This window comes from Cyprinodon tularosa, unplaced genomic scaffold, assembly GCF_016077235.1.
Source record: "Cyprinodon tularosa strain WSP-4 unplaced genomic scaffold, ASM1607723v1 ctg495, whole genome shotgun sequence".
Taxonomy (NCBI): domain Eukaryota; kingdom Metazoa; phylum Chordata; class Actinopteri; order Cyprinodontiformes; family Cyprinodontidae; genus Cyprinodon; species Cyprinodon tularosa.
Window position 1 is genome coordinate 847,754 of NW_024039224.1, and position 17,568 is coordinate 865,321.

General features: G+C 40.7%; 2 protein-coding genes across 4 annotated transcripts; one reads left to right on the forward strand and one right to left on the reverse strand.

Moving 5' to 3' along the window:
- Positions 1–8,377, forward strand: samd1a (sterile alpha motif domain containing 1a). 3 transcript variants are annotated; one of them, XM_038302559.1, is made up of 7 exons: positions 1–498; positions 2,698–3,052; positions 3,489–3,622; positions 3,718–3,778; positions 4,623–4,698; positions 7,009–7,123; positions 7,254–8,377. In XM_038302559.1, exons 1-7 carry the CDS (start codon positions 136–138, stop codon positions 7,398–7,400), a joined length of 1,251 nt encoding a protein of 416 aa, XP_038158487.1. In that variant the 5' UTR covers positions 1–135; the 3' UTR covers positions 7,401–8,377. The 3 variants fall into 3 exon arrangements, with proteins under 3 accessions (XP_038158487.1, XP_038158486.1, XP_038158488.1); XM_038302558.1 differs by having other exon boundaries at positions 3–498; positions 3,486–3,622; XM_038302560.1 differs by lacking the exon at positions 1–498 and adding an exon at positions 1,477–2,356 and having other exon boundaries at positions 3,486–3,622.
- A 5-nt stretch (positions 8,378–8,382) lies between these two features.
- tecra (trans-2,3-enoyl-CoA reductase a) lies at positions 8,383–17,028 on the reverse strand. The gene is made up of 11 exons (XM_038302564.1): positions 16,185–17,028; positions 15,731–15,782; positions 15,552–15,596; positions 15,339–15,442; positions 11,404–11,519; positions 11,149–11,254; positions 10,394–10,466; positions 10,254–10,297; positions 10,103–10,160; positions 9,901–9,989; positions 8,383–9,606 (listed from the first exon to the last, which is right to left on the reverse strand). The coding sequence occupies exons 1-11, from the start codon at positions 16,350–16,352 to the stop codon at positions 9,433–9,435; spliced, it is 1,029 nt and encodes a 342-aa protein (XP_038158492.1). The 5' UTR covers positions 16,353–17,028; the 3' UTR covers positions 8,383–9,432.
- Between the last annotated feature and the right edge of the window lie 540 nt (positions 17,029–17,568).

Here is a 17,568-nt window from a genome sequence, read left to right on the forward strand (position 1 = left end):
AACGCAGGAGGCGTTCAGAGAGGTTTCCGCTTCTCACTGGGGTTCGGACCGCGGATCACGAAAATCACCGCGTTTAACGTCCAAGCTTGACGCACTTAGGTTGTAGGAGAAAAAAAAAAAAAAAGAGGAAAAAAAATGTCTGAATCTAAATACCGCGAGTGGATTTTGGACACCATCGACTCGCTGCGGTCTCGAAAAGCCCGACCGGACTTGGAGAGGATTTGCCGAATGGTCCGGAGGAGACACGGGTCCGAGCCCGACCGAACCTGCGCAGAACTGGAGAAACTGATCCAAGAGCAAACCGTGCTAAAAGTTAATTACAAGGGCTCCATATCCTATCGGAACGCTGCCAAGGTTCAGCGACGGAGCAGAAAGAAAGACGATGTGTCGTTAGCCGCTGCTGCGAGACGGAGCGCGATGGAAGAAGCGAGTCATTCCGACCTGAGCAACGGGGATAGCGCTCTGGGAGCCGTGGACCAGGACGAGGAGGATCTGGAGGTAAAGCAGGGAGCCGCCGATACGGGGTTTAACGTGTCTACATGTCATTGTCAGGTCACCATCACACTAAATGTACAGGTGGAAGTTAAAACACACATTGTACTGTAAAGAAAGGGGAAAAATGGTGGAAAAAAGCTCCTCTTTTTGTTTGTAGAAGGGGAGTGGTGAGGGGAGTGATTTGCAAGTGCACCCAAAAAAAAAAAAAGTGCCGCAGACGGGGAGCGGCGGTTGGAGCTCGCTCGAGCGCCGCCGAGCTGGAGAAGAAAAGAAGGTGCGCGCGTGCAGCTTTGTGCGAGCGTGCCTCATTTCACGCGGCACCGGTTAAAAGCGTTTTTAACCCCTTTTAAAAAAAAAAAAAAAAAAGCTCAACAATCACAAAGTTCTCATTTTCGCTCGGCCCGCAACAATCTCAGCCTCCATTTACAGCAGGCAGAAGGGGGGACAGAAAAAAAGCGCTTTTCAAGCCACAAACTCGGCGTAGAGCGAAAGGGGGACAAACGAGTACAGTTAGACCGGAAGTACAGAGATCAAGCCTTCAAAATAATGCTATCTGAATATAATGTTTTATATTACGCTTTTATTTTTGTATATTTTGAACCGGAAACGTTTGTTTTTATTTAGTATTTATCATTTGGAAGCGAGTAAAGGTGGTGTCGGTGGTGGGGAGGAAAAGTGTCGAACACCGCGGATGTAGGAGACGTTTGCCCGTTGATTCTTTTTCTTTATTCTGAAAAAAAAAAACGAGTTGCACACCACAAACTGTATCATTGCAGCAAGTGACTGTCTATCGGCTAGGTTTTAGTTTATATAGCGATTACATCCACAACTATATGCACTAAAGTAAGCAGAAGATAATAAATAAACAATGACGCAACATTATTTTTGAATTATGGGGAATTTGTGGGGTTTTTTTCTTGTTATGGGGAGGGATGTTTACGCGATGCATAAAGTCGAACCCCTAGATCCATTGTCGGACAGCCTCCCAAACCCAGTCACGTCCAAGAGGTGCATTAACTCTCTAATGCCCCTTCCGTCCTCTGCAGCGCGTCATTTTCTTCTCTATGTTTTAATCCGATGACTGTTTGCTGTTTTATGAATATGGCAACGCAAAGTAGCGAGACGCGCTGGAAGTGGCGGCTTTTATCGCAAACTGTTCTCCTGGCGCTAGATGGCGGATGCGCCCATCCGATTTGGGTTAAGCCGAGATCAAAATTGACTTTGTTCTGGAAAAGACGTGCGTGTCGCGTCAGAAAAGCGAATGCGGACGGTCACTTCCACCAGATCGCCGCTCTTTGGCAACATTATGCAGACTTGCAGATGTAGGAGCCTTTATGTCCGATAACGGAGTCGTTTGCGTTCTGCTCGTTTTTTTCCCTTTTCCCTCCCAGTAAACTGTTGACCCGATGCAAAGTCAAAGTAGGGTTTGCGATCGAGCCGCTGATTGCAGAGATTCTGTTTTTTGTTTTTTCTATTGTGCTGCTGTTTTAAACCCGCGACTGGAGAAAAGCCCTTTAGACACAATGGCGCGGCTCCCAACTCCATGCGCACTTTGGAGGAAATTTGAGAGAGAAATAAAAACGCCTCCCGTCGGCCCTTATTTTTTTGTGCTCCTCCGTGTTATTAATTTTCCCGGACAACACCGCCTCTCAGACAGCAGGCAATCTGACATCTGTAAAAATCTAAAAAGCCCTGTTTCGATCTAGAAAACGTGATGCTTTTGACTGCTTCAGAGATAAAGTTGCAGAATGCGGTCCTGTGGGTGAATTCCACAGAAGCGGCTCTTTCCACAGGCGCGGGGCGGGCTTTCATGCGCTCCTCTGCACGACTGCTGGGTGTAGGACACGCAGTCGCACATAAGGTAGTTTTTTTTTTTTTTTTTTCCTCCCAGACGCCGTCGAGCAAAAACCTCCCCTTTGCCCGAGTAGAAGTGATGAGACCAGATGGTAAAACTAGTTATATTCCACCAGACAATGTTGTTGCGCACGGAAATCCGTTTGTAAGGCGCGTTTTGAGGCAATCATTTACCATAAAGGTGGTCAAATTGCAACATAAGTATGAGCATGTTTTTTGTATCACTCACCCCGCTTGTATTGCACGTTTTAAAAGTCTTTCCAATCTGAATTATGACTAAATAAAGAAAAATCTAAATGAATTGAAATAGAAATTCTTATATTATGCACACCTGATTATGTGTTGCAGGGGGACACCTCAATGGCTATGGACACAGACAGCAATCCTGATGAGGAAGGGGCAGAGGAGAGTCATGATGGGCCCGTCAGACCGTCTCCCAGTCCCACTCATGAAGATGCCTCTCTGCAGTGTGCCTCCATACGGGCTGTCTCTGCACCCTGCTCCCCCTCTGCTCCTCAGCCTGGCTCAGGCCCCATCTGCAGCTCCGTCTCTGCTCCGGACTGCGCTGCTACCCAAAAGGCGGGCGAGAGGCCCAACTCCTTGCCCCCTTCCAGCCCTAGGGCCCTTACACACAATGAATGGGCTTATGATTCAGCTGTCTGCCCAGTGGAGCCCCAGCACCCAGGAATGCAGAGGGACAAAGGTATCCAAACGGCTAGAGACGGGATAATGTGTGCTGCCGGTGTTGTTGGGCACAATATTGTTTTACATATGAGCTTATGCTAAGCTTTGCAGCAGATTTAAAGCTGCTATGGGAGCTTCAAAGCAGCCAGAAGATTAATTGTTGGATATTTACAGCATAAATGCAGTAAAGCTAGATGCGGAGGTGCAGGAGAAAGTAATGCATCTCTAAAATCTTCCTGCAGTTCTCTTCTGCTCTGATTTGTCTCACCAGTTCTTTTGTATTCATGGTTTTAGTCTCATTGCTCCACATTGCAAAAAAACATGAGGGGACATTTGTTCATAGTAGGAATATATTTGTGCAGGATTGCAGTCTGAGCCGGTCAGCGTATGTTGTATTGGTTAATTGTTGTGCGTGGTTTTTAAAAAAAAACTGGTTTACGCTATGTTTGCAGTAGAATTGAATCCAGTGGACCTCTCCGAAACGCCAAGCCCCTGCGTTTCATCCAACGGAAAGAAAGACAGTGAAAGCAGGGAGGAGGAGAGCAGCCTCTCTTCCGACCAGTTGGTACCCGACTCTGCAGCACAACCGGTACCTGGCCTGCCAGCCCCCCTTTCATAACAAACAGCATCTGCATCACAGCTTCTTGAATCACTTCATCAATTCCTGTTTATTTCATTCAACAGGAAGAAGTCAGGAAAGACTCTGATGGAAGATTACAGGCAGTGTCTTCGTCACCTGACAACAGTGAGTATCTTCTGTTGCAAATAATTTTTCTATTACAGATGGCCGATTCTTCAACTGCTCTTTTCATTGATTTTTTTTATTTTATTTTTATAAAATGCACATATTTATGAATTTAACAGATAATGATCTGCTCTAAAACAGCCGTCTCTGGTTGTCGTTCAGCCTTTGTTTGCCTCAAGGCTTGCTTAAGATTTTTTGAGTGCTTTGCAAGCCTGTCCTGCTACCTTCTGTCCAGATGGTCCCTGTTTAGGAGGAGTTATTTTTCCTCTTTCACCACTGCTGTTTCAATTTGGTAAAGCAAATGCAGTCTGTTTAGAATTTTAAGCTTATGAAGTGAGTTTTTTTTTTCTTATGGCTTGTTATTTTTGGGAGCATTTGTGGAAGAAGAACCCAGTAGAAATAAACAGCACCTAATCATAAGTGACACCCCTGACGCCATGCCTCTGTGTACCATACTTTAGCTGCTCCTGTCCAAGAGGAACATCCCACTGAAAGATGCTTATGTCCCTGTCATGTGTTTCACACATGCCAAGCAGCCTGCTTGTCTGGTTTAAATACAGACAGGGCTAGTTAGAGGTTTCATTATGGACCGACCAATCTCTGCAGTGAACCGTGAACCATCCCTAATAGCAAAATATATCATGATGGCAGAGTCCACTCTGCTAGATAAAACTAAAAAAAGGGGAAAAATAGATTTTTTTTCAATCTGTAAATTACATATATTTATATATTGAGAAATGCATTATTTGTATAGCTTGAAAGTATTCATAGTGTAAGATTTGTCACATCACTAAACTGAATAGTATGAAACAATAACAATAATCAAGTTTTGTTTTGTTCACAGGTACATTAAAGAAGATAGACACGCCTTACTCAGCTGCTGAAGGCGCTCTTCTTAATGGCGGCACATGTGATCAAGTGTGAGTAGCCTGCTAATGATCTAAATGTTTTACATTATTTAGTGGCTCAGTAAAAGCTGACTTCCTATAGTTTGTAAATGATGTGGAAACAAGTGTTGAATTTACTTTTAGTATTTTCCATGTTGTATTTAGTAGGTAGAATAAATTCTAGAGTATAGAAGGTGTTTGTGTTTACATTTCCAAAAACAAGTAGCTCATAGAGGGGGTTTTAAGTACACTATGGGTATTTATTCTGTTTGAGATTTTTTTTCTCATAGACTGTTTGTTTGTTTGTTCTAAACAAAAGTTGTTGTGACGGACCAACTCACTATTCCATAGTAGTGAAGTGGAAGGAAAGTTGGTCATGTTTAACAAAAGTGTTTTTCTTTCACTAGAATCATATCATATCTTCTAAGGTCCATCTCTACAGCTATGTTAATGTAGACATTAAAATGGATCCAGCTCCATTGGGTTAGATGGAAAGGAAACATACATTTTTTTAAGTCTTGCTGCAGATTCTCTGTTGCATTTAGGTTTAAATCTAGATCAGGCCATCCCAGAACATAAATATGCTTTTATCTACGTGATGCAGTTCCAGTTTTGGCTCTGTGGTTGTTCTCTAGGCCGAAAGGTGAAGCTCTACTTCAGTCTTTGGTGTTTTCCAGCCTCTCATCTGTTTTCCTCTAGGTTTTCCCTTTAAGCAGCCACACTCATCCTAACACCAACTTCCCTGTCTTTTGTAAAGAAAAGAACCTCCAGACCATAAGATGGTGTTTGCAAACGTTTATCTTAGGGATGCACGATATTGGGATTTTGGCCGATATCCAATATGCCGATATTTTAAAACTCATGTAGCCGATAACTGATATCGATACCGATGTTAAAGCTGGACAAAAATAAGTAGTCATTGAAAATAGCAGTTTTGTTATCCATTTCTGACACTTTGAAAAATAATATACTCAAATATATTTTCATATGCTGATATCAAATTGATTTTTAAAATCTATCTATTTTACTTTCAAAATCTCGTGAAATTTCATCGTTCTGTTACAAACTCTTGTGATATTTTGCAAATTCTTGTGAGATTTTGTTAGTAAAATAGAGCGATACCGCGTCAATATATCAACATATAAAATATGGCAAAATTTTGTGAATTTTCGGGGGATTTCGTATAATAACGATGACATATAGCAATATTTCATTAGTAAAAGAGATTGATATGGTGTTTTTAAATGGCAATATATCAGCATATGAGGATATTGTGATATTTTAATGTATCAATATTTTTTCCCTCCTCTTTAGAAGTTTTTGAGGAAAAAGAAGAAGTAGTATTTTATTTTTTTTTAGACTTTAGAAACTCAGAAGCTGATCAAATATCGGGTTAAATATCGGTGGGGTGGCCGATGTCCGATATTCAGTTTTAAGGCCGATACCGATAGGGGGCCGATTATATCGTGCACCCCTAGTTTATCTGACCGGCACACATTCTTACATATTTGTCTCTGGCCTCTCCACATGGCTTTGTGGTAGTGAGTTTTTTTCTTCATCATTCCACAGCAACATCATGTTTGAGTGCAAAATATATTTTTAAATTATATCTTCCATCCGCCCTGTGGATCTTTGTGCTCCCTTAGTTATTGTGGGTTTATTTGCTGTTCCTTTAATCCCTGCCATGCTTCTCTGGTTAGTATAGGTAGATAACCATCACTTAATAGTTTTTCAGTTGAGCTGGCTTGTTTCAGTTTCTAGATGCAAAATATGCTGCGTCTATAAAGCACTTTTCTATCCATTCTGAGCACTTAAAGTGCTTTACAGTATAGAAACACTTGCACAATTACTAATGCACACATTCTGACACAGTTATGCAGAAGACATGGAGTTATGTGCCTTGCTCAGGGGTGCTGAAACAAGTAATTGGGCGAATCTAAGATGACCACTACTGAGTCACAGTCATGATGCGTGGAGCTTTGGATATTTCTTTATTCCCTAATAATAATGCAGTAGCTGTTTTCCTTAGTCTTTATGATGTTGTTTGCTCTCTAATGTTTTAAAAAATATCAAAAAACCGCTTGTTTGTTCAAGGATATCAAATCATTCACAGGTACACTACCTTACTAGTTGTGTTTCACATTCCAGTGGCAAAAGGTTGCACCAGATTATATGTAGGTATCTTAATAAAAAAATAAAATAAAAAAAATATGCTGAATTCAGATTTAAGCCACAATTTTTACAGTGTTGGATGTGAAAATGCTGCACGAAGGGATAAGTTACCTCATGAAGAGAGATTGATTTAAAATGACGGCTCTAACTCTGTGTGCAATCTCTCTCCAGATCAGTGAAGGTGGAGAAGATCAACCAGAACTTGTTGCAGTGGACCGTGGCAGATGTGGCCAGTTACTTTTCGGCTGCCGGATTTCCGGAGCAGGCAGTGGCGTTTCGCACACAGGTTAGTTCAGTTCAGGCTACTCCACACTTTACATAACGAACTGGTGAAAATGAGAGAAAAAATTTTTTTTATGCACAGAGCATCATCTCATCAACTACAATAATAAATCCTTTCAAACTCTTCTCAACAGGAAATTGACGGCAAGTCTCTTCTCCTGATGCAGCGCAGTGACGTCCTGACAGGTTTGTCTATCCGACTGGGCCCTGCCCTCAAAATCTACGAGCGTCACATTAAAGTGCTGCAGAGGACCCACTTCCTTGAATGTGACGACATCTAAAGAGGAGACCAGCGATGCTGTATGAACTCGACATGCATGCAGTTCCTCTACCATCTGGATCCTACCGCCCTCCTTCATATATATTAACATAGAGGGTGTGTAGGGTGGGAAAGGCTGCGTTGGAATTTGCCTTCACTGTGAGAACGACCAGAAACTGAAAGACAGTCATCCTACCTCTCATCGTGGTCTTTGGTTTTTCATTTTACCCCCATGTGGCGGCTTTTGCTGAGACGGACGGCTGCTGGAATAATCTAAATGGAGCAGCTTTGACTTTTTGCACAAAGTGAAATATTGAGTCATGCACCAAATGGACCGCCGCAGATATGACTGATTAGTGGGACATTGGGGGGTTGTCCTGTCAACTTTCTGCTCGATTCAAACAGAAAGTCACAAAAAGTATAAAGTGCATCAGCTGTGCTTCCTTTTTTTGCTGAGATTTAGGCGTCAAAGTCGACGTATCCGCATCAAAAGTTAGTCTCATTCCTGATTCATCATTCCACTGTCAGCCGCTGCTGTGGATTGTTGCCTCGGTGTCTTTGCCACACTGAGATATAACCCTCGATGTGTTCAACTCTATCTGTGTAGTCTTAATAATAAATGATTGTGGTCCAACAATACATTTTCATTCGGGAAACAATTCCAGCTATAAGTGACCAGACAATATGCAGCCCAATGAAATGTGCTCTTACATATAAACAAAATAAACTTAGAATGCTGCAAGAAATGTTACTCTTGCTGGTTATATGGAATCAAATTCAATAGAGCTGCTAAGCGACTGTTTACAAATGACTTTAAGAAATGCAATATTTTATGTTGTTTGTTTACAGCTGGTCTTTCCTGGCGCTGTGTTCTAAAGGCCAGTTGAACTGTGTAACATTCCATATTATGGAGTCTTCTTCTCAAATGTACCTTGTCCCCTTTTTATCTGTAATATGGAAAGCTCTTCCAAAGTTGGATAATAAAGCTCATCTCTCTCAGTTGGTTGTTTTTATAAGTTATTTTTTTATTGGCTTAAAATCTCTGATAAAAGGCAGGGTTTTACTTCCACAGATAAGGGGGGAAATAATCCAGAGTTTATAAACAGACCTTTCACTTAAAATGCATCTAGTGAAGCTCACATCTGGATGAAATCAGTCTAGCACTGTTAGTCAAAAGAAGGCAGCGTCAACAGCTCCAGGCTGCTGCCAGTTCAACAAACCAGATTAGCCACCTGACTTCCCTCCTTAGAAACAAGTGTCGGATTACACTGAATATATAGAAAACTTTGGAGCAATTTGTTTCGGATATATTTAAAAAACTAAAGTAGCAAAATACAAAATGACACATTTTACTAAATGACACACATTTTAAGGTAAGACTTTGCTGCAATTCCCTGTCTTCATTTGTAATGATCCAACAGTCCTAGAAAAAAAAATGCATATACAAACGCATCTAAATAAAATAGAATATTGCTGAATTGCTACTTTATTTCAGTAATTGCTTTCTGAATGTGAAACTCAATAAATAGCTGTTACAGATGTTTATCAGCTGGATGATTTTGGTTTATAGTAAATAAAATCCTCAAATTAAATTCCTCAGAATTTCATGATATGGTGAGTTTATGATCGCTGACATCTTCCACGGGGAGTATAAGCCAAAGATATCATTAAAGGAGTTGGCTCTTCACACTGATACAAGCATTCATTTTGAAAGTTGAGTGGAAGGAAAAACTCTGTGGGGGGGAGCTGAATCAACAGTTAACTACAGCCTTGACAGGCCAAAGATCTTGACAGGAGCTGAAGTCATTGCTGGAAGTTTATGATTATTTACGTATGAAATCAAGGTCCCAAAGTTTGGAGGGGGAGCAGAGAGCCAAACAGTCCAAGCTCCCTATGATCCAGTGTTAATTTTCCAGAGAGTTTCACTATTCCAGTTGAATTACTGAAATAAATCAGCACTTTGGTTTCATTCTGTTTTACGGTGATGCGCCGGTACTCTGCTGACCTCAGCACGCATGTATGTGTGCAGGAATGACTGTTCTTTCCAGACTTGGTTACAGGATGAAGGGCAGTATGGAGGAGCGGAGAGTTGGATAATCTCTAAACTCCTTTAAGTAGCTGCGATGTTTGCCTTTAGCCCACACGGTCATCTGGACGAAGGCCACGAAAGTGAAGAAAGCCACAGGCACACACTGGGTCATCACTGTGAAGCCAATCCAGGAGCCCAGCTGTGAGAAACAGGTTTACACACAGGTTCAGTACATGAACATTACCAGCAGGGGGCAGCAAAGGCACATCTCGTTTGCAAACATCGAAACGCATTAGAGCATTTTAGGATTTGGCATTAATCCCTTTGGTGTTAAAATATAAGAAATTCAATTATTTGAAGAAAAAAAAGAATGAAAAAAGCTTGATGAGCAAAATTATTCTAAAACTGTTCTTCAAATCAGGTATTCAACTATATAAAGAAGTATATATACATATTTCTATATAGAAATATATAGAAATATGTAGATCCTTACCTCATATGTGTAGTTTGGACAAGAGACTAGCCAAAAAATCCACGTAAAAGGATTTTTTGTTGGGTAAGGTATTTTCTTAACTTTTGAGCCTGAAGTTGAAATAATGAAAAAACAAAAACAAAACTGATTAATTAAAGAAAAACAAAAGAAATAGAACATCAAAGTAATCATGAATATTTTAATTGCTTAAAAAAAAACTCACCTTGTGATTTAAGGTTACGCAGCGCAATGTGGATTGAAAAATTCCCTACTTGGCAGAACTTTTGGAACAAAGGAATCAAATGATAAGAAGAAAATTAGGGCTCAGGTCATTTGTTTCACTTTTAAAAGATGTCAAGTAATCTCAAACGTACCAGGAAAATGTAAAGCCCTGTGTTCACCTGCTGCAGGCCATAATCTGGAAATGTTTTAAAGAAAAAAAAAAAAACAAACGACCAAAGATATCAACTCTGCTTGATGTGGAACAGCAAGTGTTGCATTAATCAGCTCTTACAGGGTGGGGTGTAGAGAGGATGGTTGATGTAATATGCCATCCAGGCTGCAGAGCACCAGTAATAGCCACAGTTCTGGAAGAGAAAGTCCAATTTATTTATGGAGCACATTTCATAGAAAGACTTTATAAAAAAATATGTGCAGGGCATAAACCAAGTATAAAACAGAAATTACATTCAGATCAGCACACGAGTATAAATAAAAAGTTTAGGAAAACACATTTGCATATATCCGGTGATATGTACCCCAAATCTTTCTAAAAACTCAAACCACAGTCCGGCGCCTCATCTAGGGTTTTGATATGCATCCAAGTGGTCATTTTAAGAGAGCCTAAATAAGACATTTCAGGTAATAAATCATCTAAGAGAAGAGTCTCTGTTTTATCTTAATTTGACCTTAGGCAGTTCAAGAATTTGAGATGTAGAAAGCAGAAATAAAAGCAGGGTCATTTGAGGAAAAAGGGTTCTGTGCTGTATAATGACCGGGTTGGGGAGGCGCATATCTAAGTTGTATGGGGAGGTGGGAGCTGGTGTGTCCTGTGGTGGACTCAGACTGTTTTTTAAGAACCGGAACACTGAATTTTAAATGTTTCTTAATGGAAAACTGTTTGATTCCCACATTTGTACAGGAGTAAAGAAATGATCAAATCGAAAATAAAAGTCTGGTAACAAGAAACTGAGTCACAAGCAAATAAATCAGTTTTACTCAAAATTGAATTGCTCTTGAGCAAAAAAGCCCAAACAGCTGCAAGTTCACCTTAAATATGTTTCTGAGAGGCATGGTCCCATGGGAGATGCGATGAACAAAAAGTGTCTCCAAAATCCTCTTGATGTAGTGGAAGGAGTGACACATACAGGCTAAGCTGCAGCAGAACACACACAAAACCACACATTTGCATATATAATCACAACATGGACAATTCAGTGATCCAGTCCTCTTCACCTGAGTCAACTGTTGTTTGTGCAAACCTTTAGATCCCAGAAGACAAAAAAGATACCGTAAGTAACTTACTGAACGACCCAGTGCTTGCTGGTAGTGAAGTCATATTTTGGTGAGTAAATGAAGGGAAGGCGGAAGTAGAACATTAGATAAAGGATCAGCGGACCAACACATTCTGCTAAAAACACCTGGAATGAAAAAAAGGGAAAATTGATGCATTCAAAATGATCCTTCTCTTCTTGTAGGGATGGATATAAAATTTGAAAATGGGTTAGACAGAAACAGAGGTATCAAAAGTGTTCATGTTTATTACCCAAGTAGAAGTATAAATCCAACTGTTTAACACTTTTGTTAAAGTTAGATTATCAATTAAACGTTTACTGAAGTATAAGTACAAAAGTACATTTTTTAAAACTACTTAAAGTATAAAAGTAAAAGTAACACAGTAAAAATGTTAAGGACAGACACTTTACTGCACTACCCTATTAAAGGAACATTTTCTACAATTCTGGATGAAAACTTCCTTATACTTAATTTTCTTAGTTTTATAACTAATAGCAACAGTGTAAATTTTTACTTTGCATCATCTTGAAAGCTATTCATTTTGGTATGTTTCAAACAAGTTAGTGCATTACAACCACAAAGAAATTCATTGTCTGGATGAAACAAATAGTGAAAATGAGCTTAAATAAAACAAAACTATTGAGTCTATTTTAAAAATGTAAGGAGTAGAAGTAAAAAGTTGTCTCAAAAAGAAATACTCCAGTAAAGTATAGAAAGCCAACATTTTTTACTTAATTAAGGTTACAAAGTATTTGTAGTTTTTTAATTGACACCTCTAGACAGAAATATAAAAAATTACTACTTAAATTTTCTGTTTAACAGGCAGTTAAACAAATATCAATATAAATCGTCAATTAATCTGCATTGCAGCTGTCAAAGCTTTTTCTAGTTAGGGATGTAATTTGGTAGGGAGGAACATGAGAGACAAACAGCTATTTCCTTCATGCTGTCATGGGTATCCCCTTTTGGGACTCTGAGTTTTTAGTTTTCAGTTAGTTTTGGTTTATTTTCCATTATATTTAAGCAGTCTTTAGTTACTCTCTGTTGCCCCCTTGTACTTATCTCCTTTCCCCTTGGCTTCCTTCTACTTCAGGCATCCCCAAAGTCGATCCTTGGGGGGGCCACTGTCCTGCAGGTTTTAGAGGTTCCCCTGCTTTAGCACAGCTGATTATGATGAATGCAGTTGAGCAAAAGCCTGTTAATCAGCTTTCAATTAAAACCAGCTGTGCTGGAGCAGAGAAACCTCTAAAACCTGCAGGACAGCGGCCCTCGAGGACCGACTTTGGGGATGCCTGTTCTACTCAGTTCCACTCACACCTGGTCCTTATTCAGCTCATTAGTCCATCCTTTGTTCTGTTCCCCTTATATACTCCACCTCTGTAGTCACTCATTGCTGGTTCCTTGTTTTTGTTTTGTTGTTCCTTCCTCTCTGGCTTCCAACGTGAGTTTTCTACTGATGCTTTCTGGATTTTTTTTCTTAGTAGCTTGGATTTTTGATTGATTGCCTCTGTTTTTTCATTTAATCTACAAGATTCACCTCTGCCTCTTGGTCTCTGCATTTGGGTCCTCAACCAACCTCCATACAAATCGTGACACATCCAAAGAGATAAACATTTACTTTACTTTGCTGAAACAGCAAACATTTCTTTTGTCTGAGTTTGAGCTTTTTACCAATGAACAGTCGAGTGAGTAAAAGAGCAAAAAAGGGATAAGTATACGGAGCCCCTTGCAAAAGCCCACTCTTAAGTATGGTTGAGGATCTATGATGCTGTGGGCCTTTTTCTCTTTCAAAGGCATTGGGAATATTTTTGGAATCCATAAAATCAAGACTGCTTTGAAAAAGCAAGAAATTTAAAATCCTTTGGAGACAACCAGTTTAATGAAAATGGGTAACTGTGAATCTTTTTAAAGTAAAAAGAACTCTGACCAGATCAACACAAAAATGGAGAACTGAATACAAAACTACCTCGAGGACCATTAAAGTCCTAAGACTCTTACAGAAAACCTGCACAGCACTGAATAAAGCGTAGTCACCAGTAAAAGTTAAATATTGCATATCTGACAGGAATGTTGGCTGTGTAACATATCTGCTAAAAGAAGATCCATCATGTAACTGATACCAGAAGAGGCCCTGGCTTCTCTGACGGCTCGTCTTACCTTGGCACCTCAACACACAAACAGTCGTCCTACTTTCTCTGAGCCGTGACATTCGATGCAAAATACTACATCTATAAAGCAAATCACACCACTTGTCCCATATACACTATATTGCCAAAAGTATTTGCTCACCTGCCTTGACTCACATATGAGCTTAAGTGACATCCCGTTCCTAATCCACACCAGACTCTGTCATCCATGTCTTTATGGACCTTGCTTTGTGCACTGGTGCACAGTCATGTTGGAAGAGGAAGGGGCCAGCTCCAAACTGTTCCCACAAAGTTGGGAGCATGGAATTGTCCAAAATGTCTTGGTATGCTGAAGCATTCAGAGTTCCTATCACTGGAACTAAGGGGCCAAGCCCAGCTCCTGAAAAACAACCTCACACCATAATCCCCCCTCCACCAAACTTTACACTTGGCACAATGCAGTCAGACAAGTACCGTTCTCCTGGCAACCGCCAAACCCAGACCCGTCCATCAGATTGCCAGATGGAGAAGCGCGATTCGTCACTCCAGAGAACGCGTCTCCACTGCTCTAGAGTCCAGTGGCGGCGTGCTTTACACCACCGCATCCGACGCTTTGCATTGCACTTGGTGATGTATGGCTTGGATGCAGCTGCTCGACCATGGAAACCCATTCCATGAAGCTCTCTGCGCACTGTTCTTGAGCTAATCTGAAGGCCACATGAAGTTTGGAGGTCTGTAGTGATTGACTCTGCAGAAAGTTGGCGACCTCTTCGCACTATGCGCTTCAGCATCCGCTGACCCCGCTCCGTCAGTTTACGTGGCCTACCACTTCGTGGCTGAGTTGCTGTCGTTACCAAACACTTCCATTTTCTTATAATACAGCTGACAGTTGACTGTGGAATATTTAGGAGCGAGGAAATTTCACGACTGGATTTGTTGCACAGGTGGCATCCTATCACAGTTCCACGCTGGAATTCACTGAGCTCCTGAGAGCGACCCATTCTTTCACAAATGTTTGTAAAAACAGTCTGCATGCCTAGGTGCTTGAATTTATACACCTGTGGCCATGGAAGTGATTGGAACACCTGATTCCAATAATTTGGATGGGTGAGCAAATACTTTTGGCAATATAGTGTATATACAATCAAGTCGGGCCCCGCAGCCCACAGTGAAACAGATTCCTGAGTCAGCACCTCCAGGAAATCCTTGGCTCAGGTTACCTGACCAGTAGCCTCAGTTGGGCCTGTGCTGGGACACGTCATAGCTCTCCACCCACACCGTCATCTATGAAGGTGACGGGGGTTACGTTAGCGTCGGTTAGGGGATGGATGGATGGACGGCATGGATGAGGGTAAATAAAGAAGCCTAGTAAAAGGCAAGTGAGAGGTCAGAGGGATAAACAGCTTCAGCAGAAATGGGGCCATGAGATTATATGTCCTACTGGAGAGGACACAGTACAGGCGGTGGGAGGGGTGGGGTAGGGGGTGAGACGACAGCAAATCACCTCTATCTGTCACTGCAGACTGATATTTATGTTCAGGAGGTACTGAGGGTGTTGGTTTATATTTAAAACTCATGAATGTTGGTGGACTACAGAAGCGGTTTTAGATTCTTTCAAATATAAAGGTTGATCCGTCTCAGGTTTTAATCTGCCGATTTTTTAATAAGAGCTAAAGAGTAGGACATTAACTTAAAAATGATGGAATATTAACTAATGAATATAAAAAACAACATTTAAACCTTTAATAATAAAGTGGCTAAATTCAGCATTTTCCCATTAAATGGTGAAAAACATTGAGTGTGTCTGTGTGGACTCACTGTTCCCCACGTGAGCTGGGGTCCCAGGTCACTGAAATAAAAGCTGGCAGTGGTTCCCACCGGTAGTGTTTGGAGAACTTCTTCATCCCTGAGACTCTTGGCCTCTAAAAAAAAAATTAAACAATCAGATAATATCTTGTTTTTCCATCCCCGTATTTCTAATCATTGAGTTTGAATGTATAGAAGAGGAGGAAGAAGGGGCTGCAGATGTACTTGGATCCAAATGCAGAGACTGTCTGGCTGGATACCACTTTGGATCTGAGAAAAGAAGACAATGGGAACTGCAATTTTAGCATTCAAAATATTAAATACTCTTTTTTTTCCCTTTTTTAAACCAATTTGACAAAGAGCACAACCTCAAATGATCAAGACTGCCTGGATAACAAACTTACATGATTTGTGAAACAAGGCTTTGATATCCAAAACTGTGGCGGTTGGCTCCACCTGGAACCAAATTATGGATATATATTAATATATATGATAGATGCCACACCATGCATTTATAACATATATTACAATTATTTCATATCCATGATGTTTTTTTGTTGTTTTTCTCAGTACATCATTAAATGTAGTCTGTGAGCAGCGTATGCTGTCCGTCTATCTGTGACTTGCAGCAGGGTGTGTGCTGTAGTTGGAACAGATCATTCTTCAGGGATAATAGGGGAATTCTCACCTCTTAAATGAAACGCTCGCTCAATAGACACGTAACCGATAACGACACTGACAGGTAACCAGTGGATTATTAGGGATTTGTTTGCAAAATGACAAGTCTGCTCAAATGCTCTGATTTGCTTTCAAAACATTTGGTTTAAAGATATAAAAAAATCCTGATATTTCACTCACCTTGTCCAACAGCAGCAGCTTCTCTTTCGTCTTCAAGTCCACAATCTCCACTTCAAAGTAAACTATCCTTTTCGTCTTCTTTTGTGGTTTCGGCTTCGGCTTTGGTGTAGGCTTCTTTTCAGCTTCTGCTCCATTTTGGCTTTTTGCCTCCAAGGCTAAAACATCCATGATTCTGTTTGATTCAAAACTTCAAAAGTCTGCTAAAGTAGTATTTGATCTTCAAGTTCCTCAGATATTTTCAGTAGATATGAGTCAAGGCTCCCAAACCACATCTACTGTACTAAAGTTGCAGTTTGGTTTGGAAAAGCTTAGGATCCAAAATGAAGATGTCTCAGAGCTGAGAAGACAGAGTACTGAACAAAAATAGCCTCTTCCAGAGGTGGAGGGAAGGTGGAGTTCAGTTGACAGAAAATGGGGCTTAAAAAGAAGATATGATCAGTACCTGAACAGCAGCCTGATAGACATCCTCAGCCCTCCGTGCATGCAACAAAACGCACTGAAGACGAAACTGGAGAGGACCAAGACATAATCCATAGTGCACCATTTGCAAGGCTAAATATAAGTCCCCTGATTCTCCCAGCGGCGGCTTGGTAACCTCAGGAAGCCACATGCAGCTCTACCCGATGACACATCCAATATGCCCTCATTAGACTCGTAAAACACACATCCTGTCTGTTCTCCTGCACACTCAGCTTGACAGTCAAAGCCTAATCCATCAGGTAAGAACAAATCTCCACATGTCAAAACCTGACGCTACACCTCCACCCTGTGACCACCCGTGGAGCTGCTATTCCTTCTGAACTCTGAGGACAAAGATAACAGGATCATCTCAGGACCTCTGAGTTAAATCATCTTTGAAAGCTTTCGTGGTGGGAGGAGAGTGGAGAAAATGCTGATTGGGAGGAGATCAGAGATACCTTTCATCACACAGGGTCAGCACATCAGCTCACATAGCCAGCTGCATATCTGTATTCTACGCTCTATTTATAACAGGTTCAAGCTGTACAAGCAGGCAGTAAGCAGCTGTAGCATGTGTTCACACTGAGTCTCTGATTAAAAACATTCCAGGATCACTATTAATGACCAACACAAAAAAGAAAAAAAAGAAATCCGAACATCAGAAAAGGTTATTCTCTTTAGTGCTTTGATCTCAAATATAAGAATTTTAAAAAGGCACATAATTAGAGCACTGCTCTCAAACAAATCGGTTTAAGCAAACACAAAACAACCTAAACTTACTTGATGCAAACTATAGTTAGGGTTTTAATGATATTAGGTTGATATCCTCTATAAATTGAAAAATATTGAGAGTTTAGAGGCTCAAAACCCAAATCCAGTTTTAAAAGCTAAATATAGGGTGTTGTTTTTATTAAGGCTGCATAGT

Excerpts from the sequence above, each read along its gene's own strand:
- samd1a (XM_038302558.1), top strand. The coding sequence starts at position 136 with ATGTCTGAATCTAAATACCGCGAGTGGATTTTGGACACCATCGACTCG. Across the intron at positions 3,053-3,485 it reads AGGAATGCAGAGGGACAAAG|TAGAATTGAATCCAGTGGAC; the intron begins GTATCCAAACGG and ends CTATGTTTGCAG. Across the intron at positions 3,779-4,622 it reads GTCTTCGTCACCTGACAACA|GTACATTAAAGAAGATAGAC; the intron begins GTGAGTATCTTC and ends TTTTGTTCACAG.
- tecra (XM_038302564.1), bottom strand. The coding sequence starts at position 16,352 with ATGGATGTTTTAGCCTTGGAGGCAAAAAGCCAAAATGGAGCAGAAGCT. Across the intron at positions 15,443-15,551 it reads GTCTCTGCATTTGGATCCAA|AGGCCAAGAGTCTCAGGGAT; the intron begins GTACATCTGCAG and ends TTTTTTTTTTAG. Across the intron at positions 11,520-15,338 it reads CCCAGCTCACGTGGGGAACA|GTGTTTTTAGCAGAATGTGT; the intron begins GTGAGTCCACAC and ends TTTTCATTCCAG.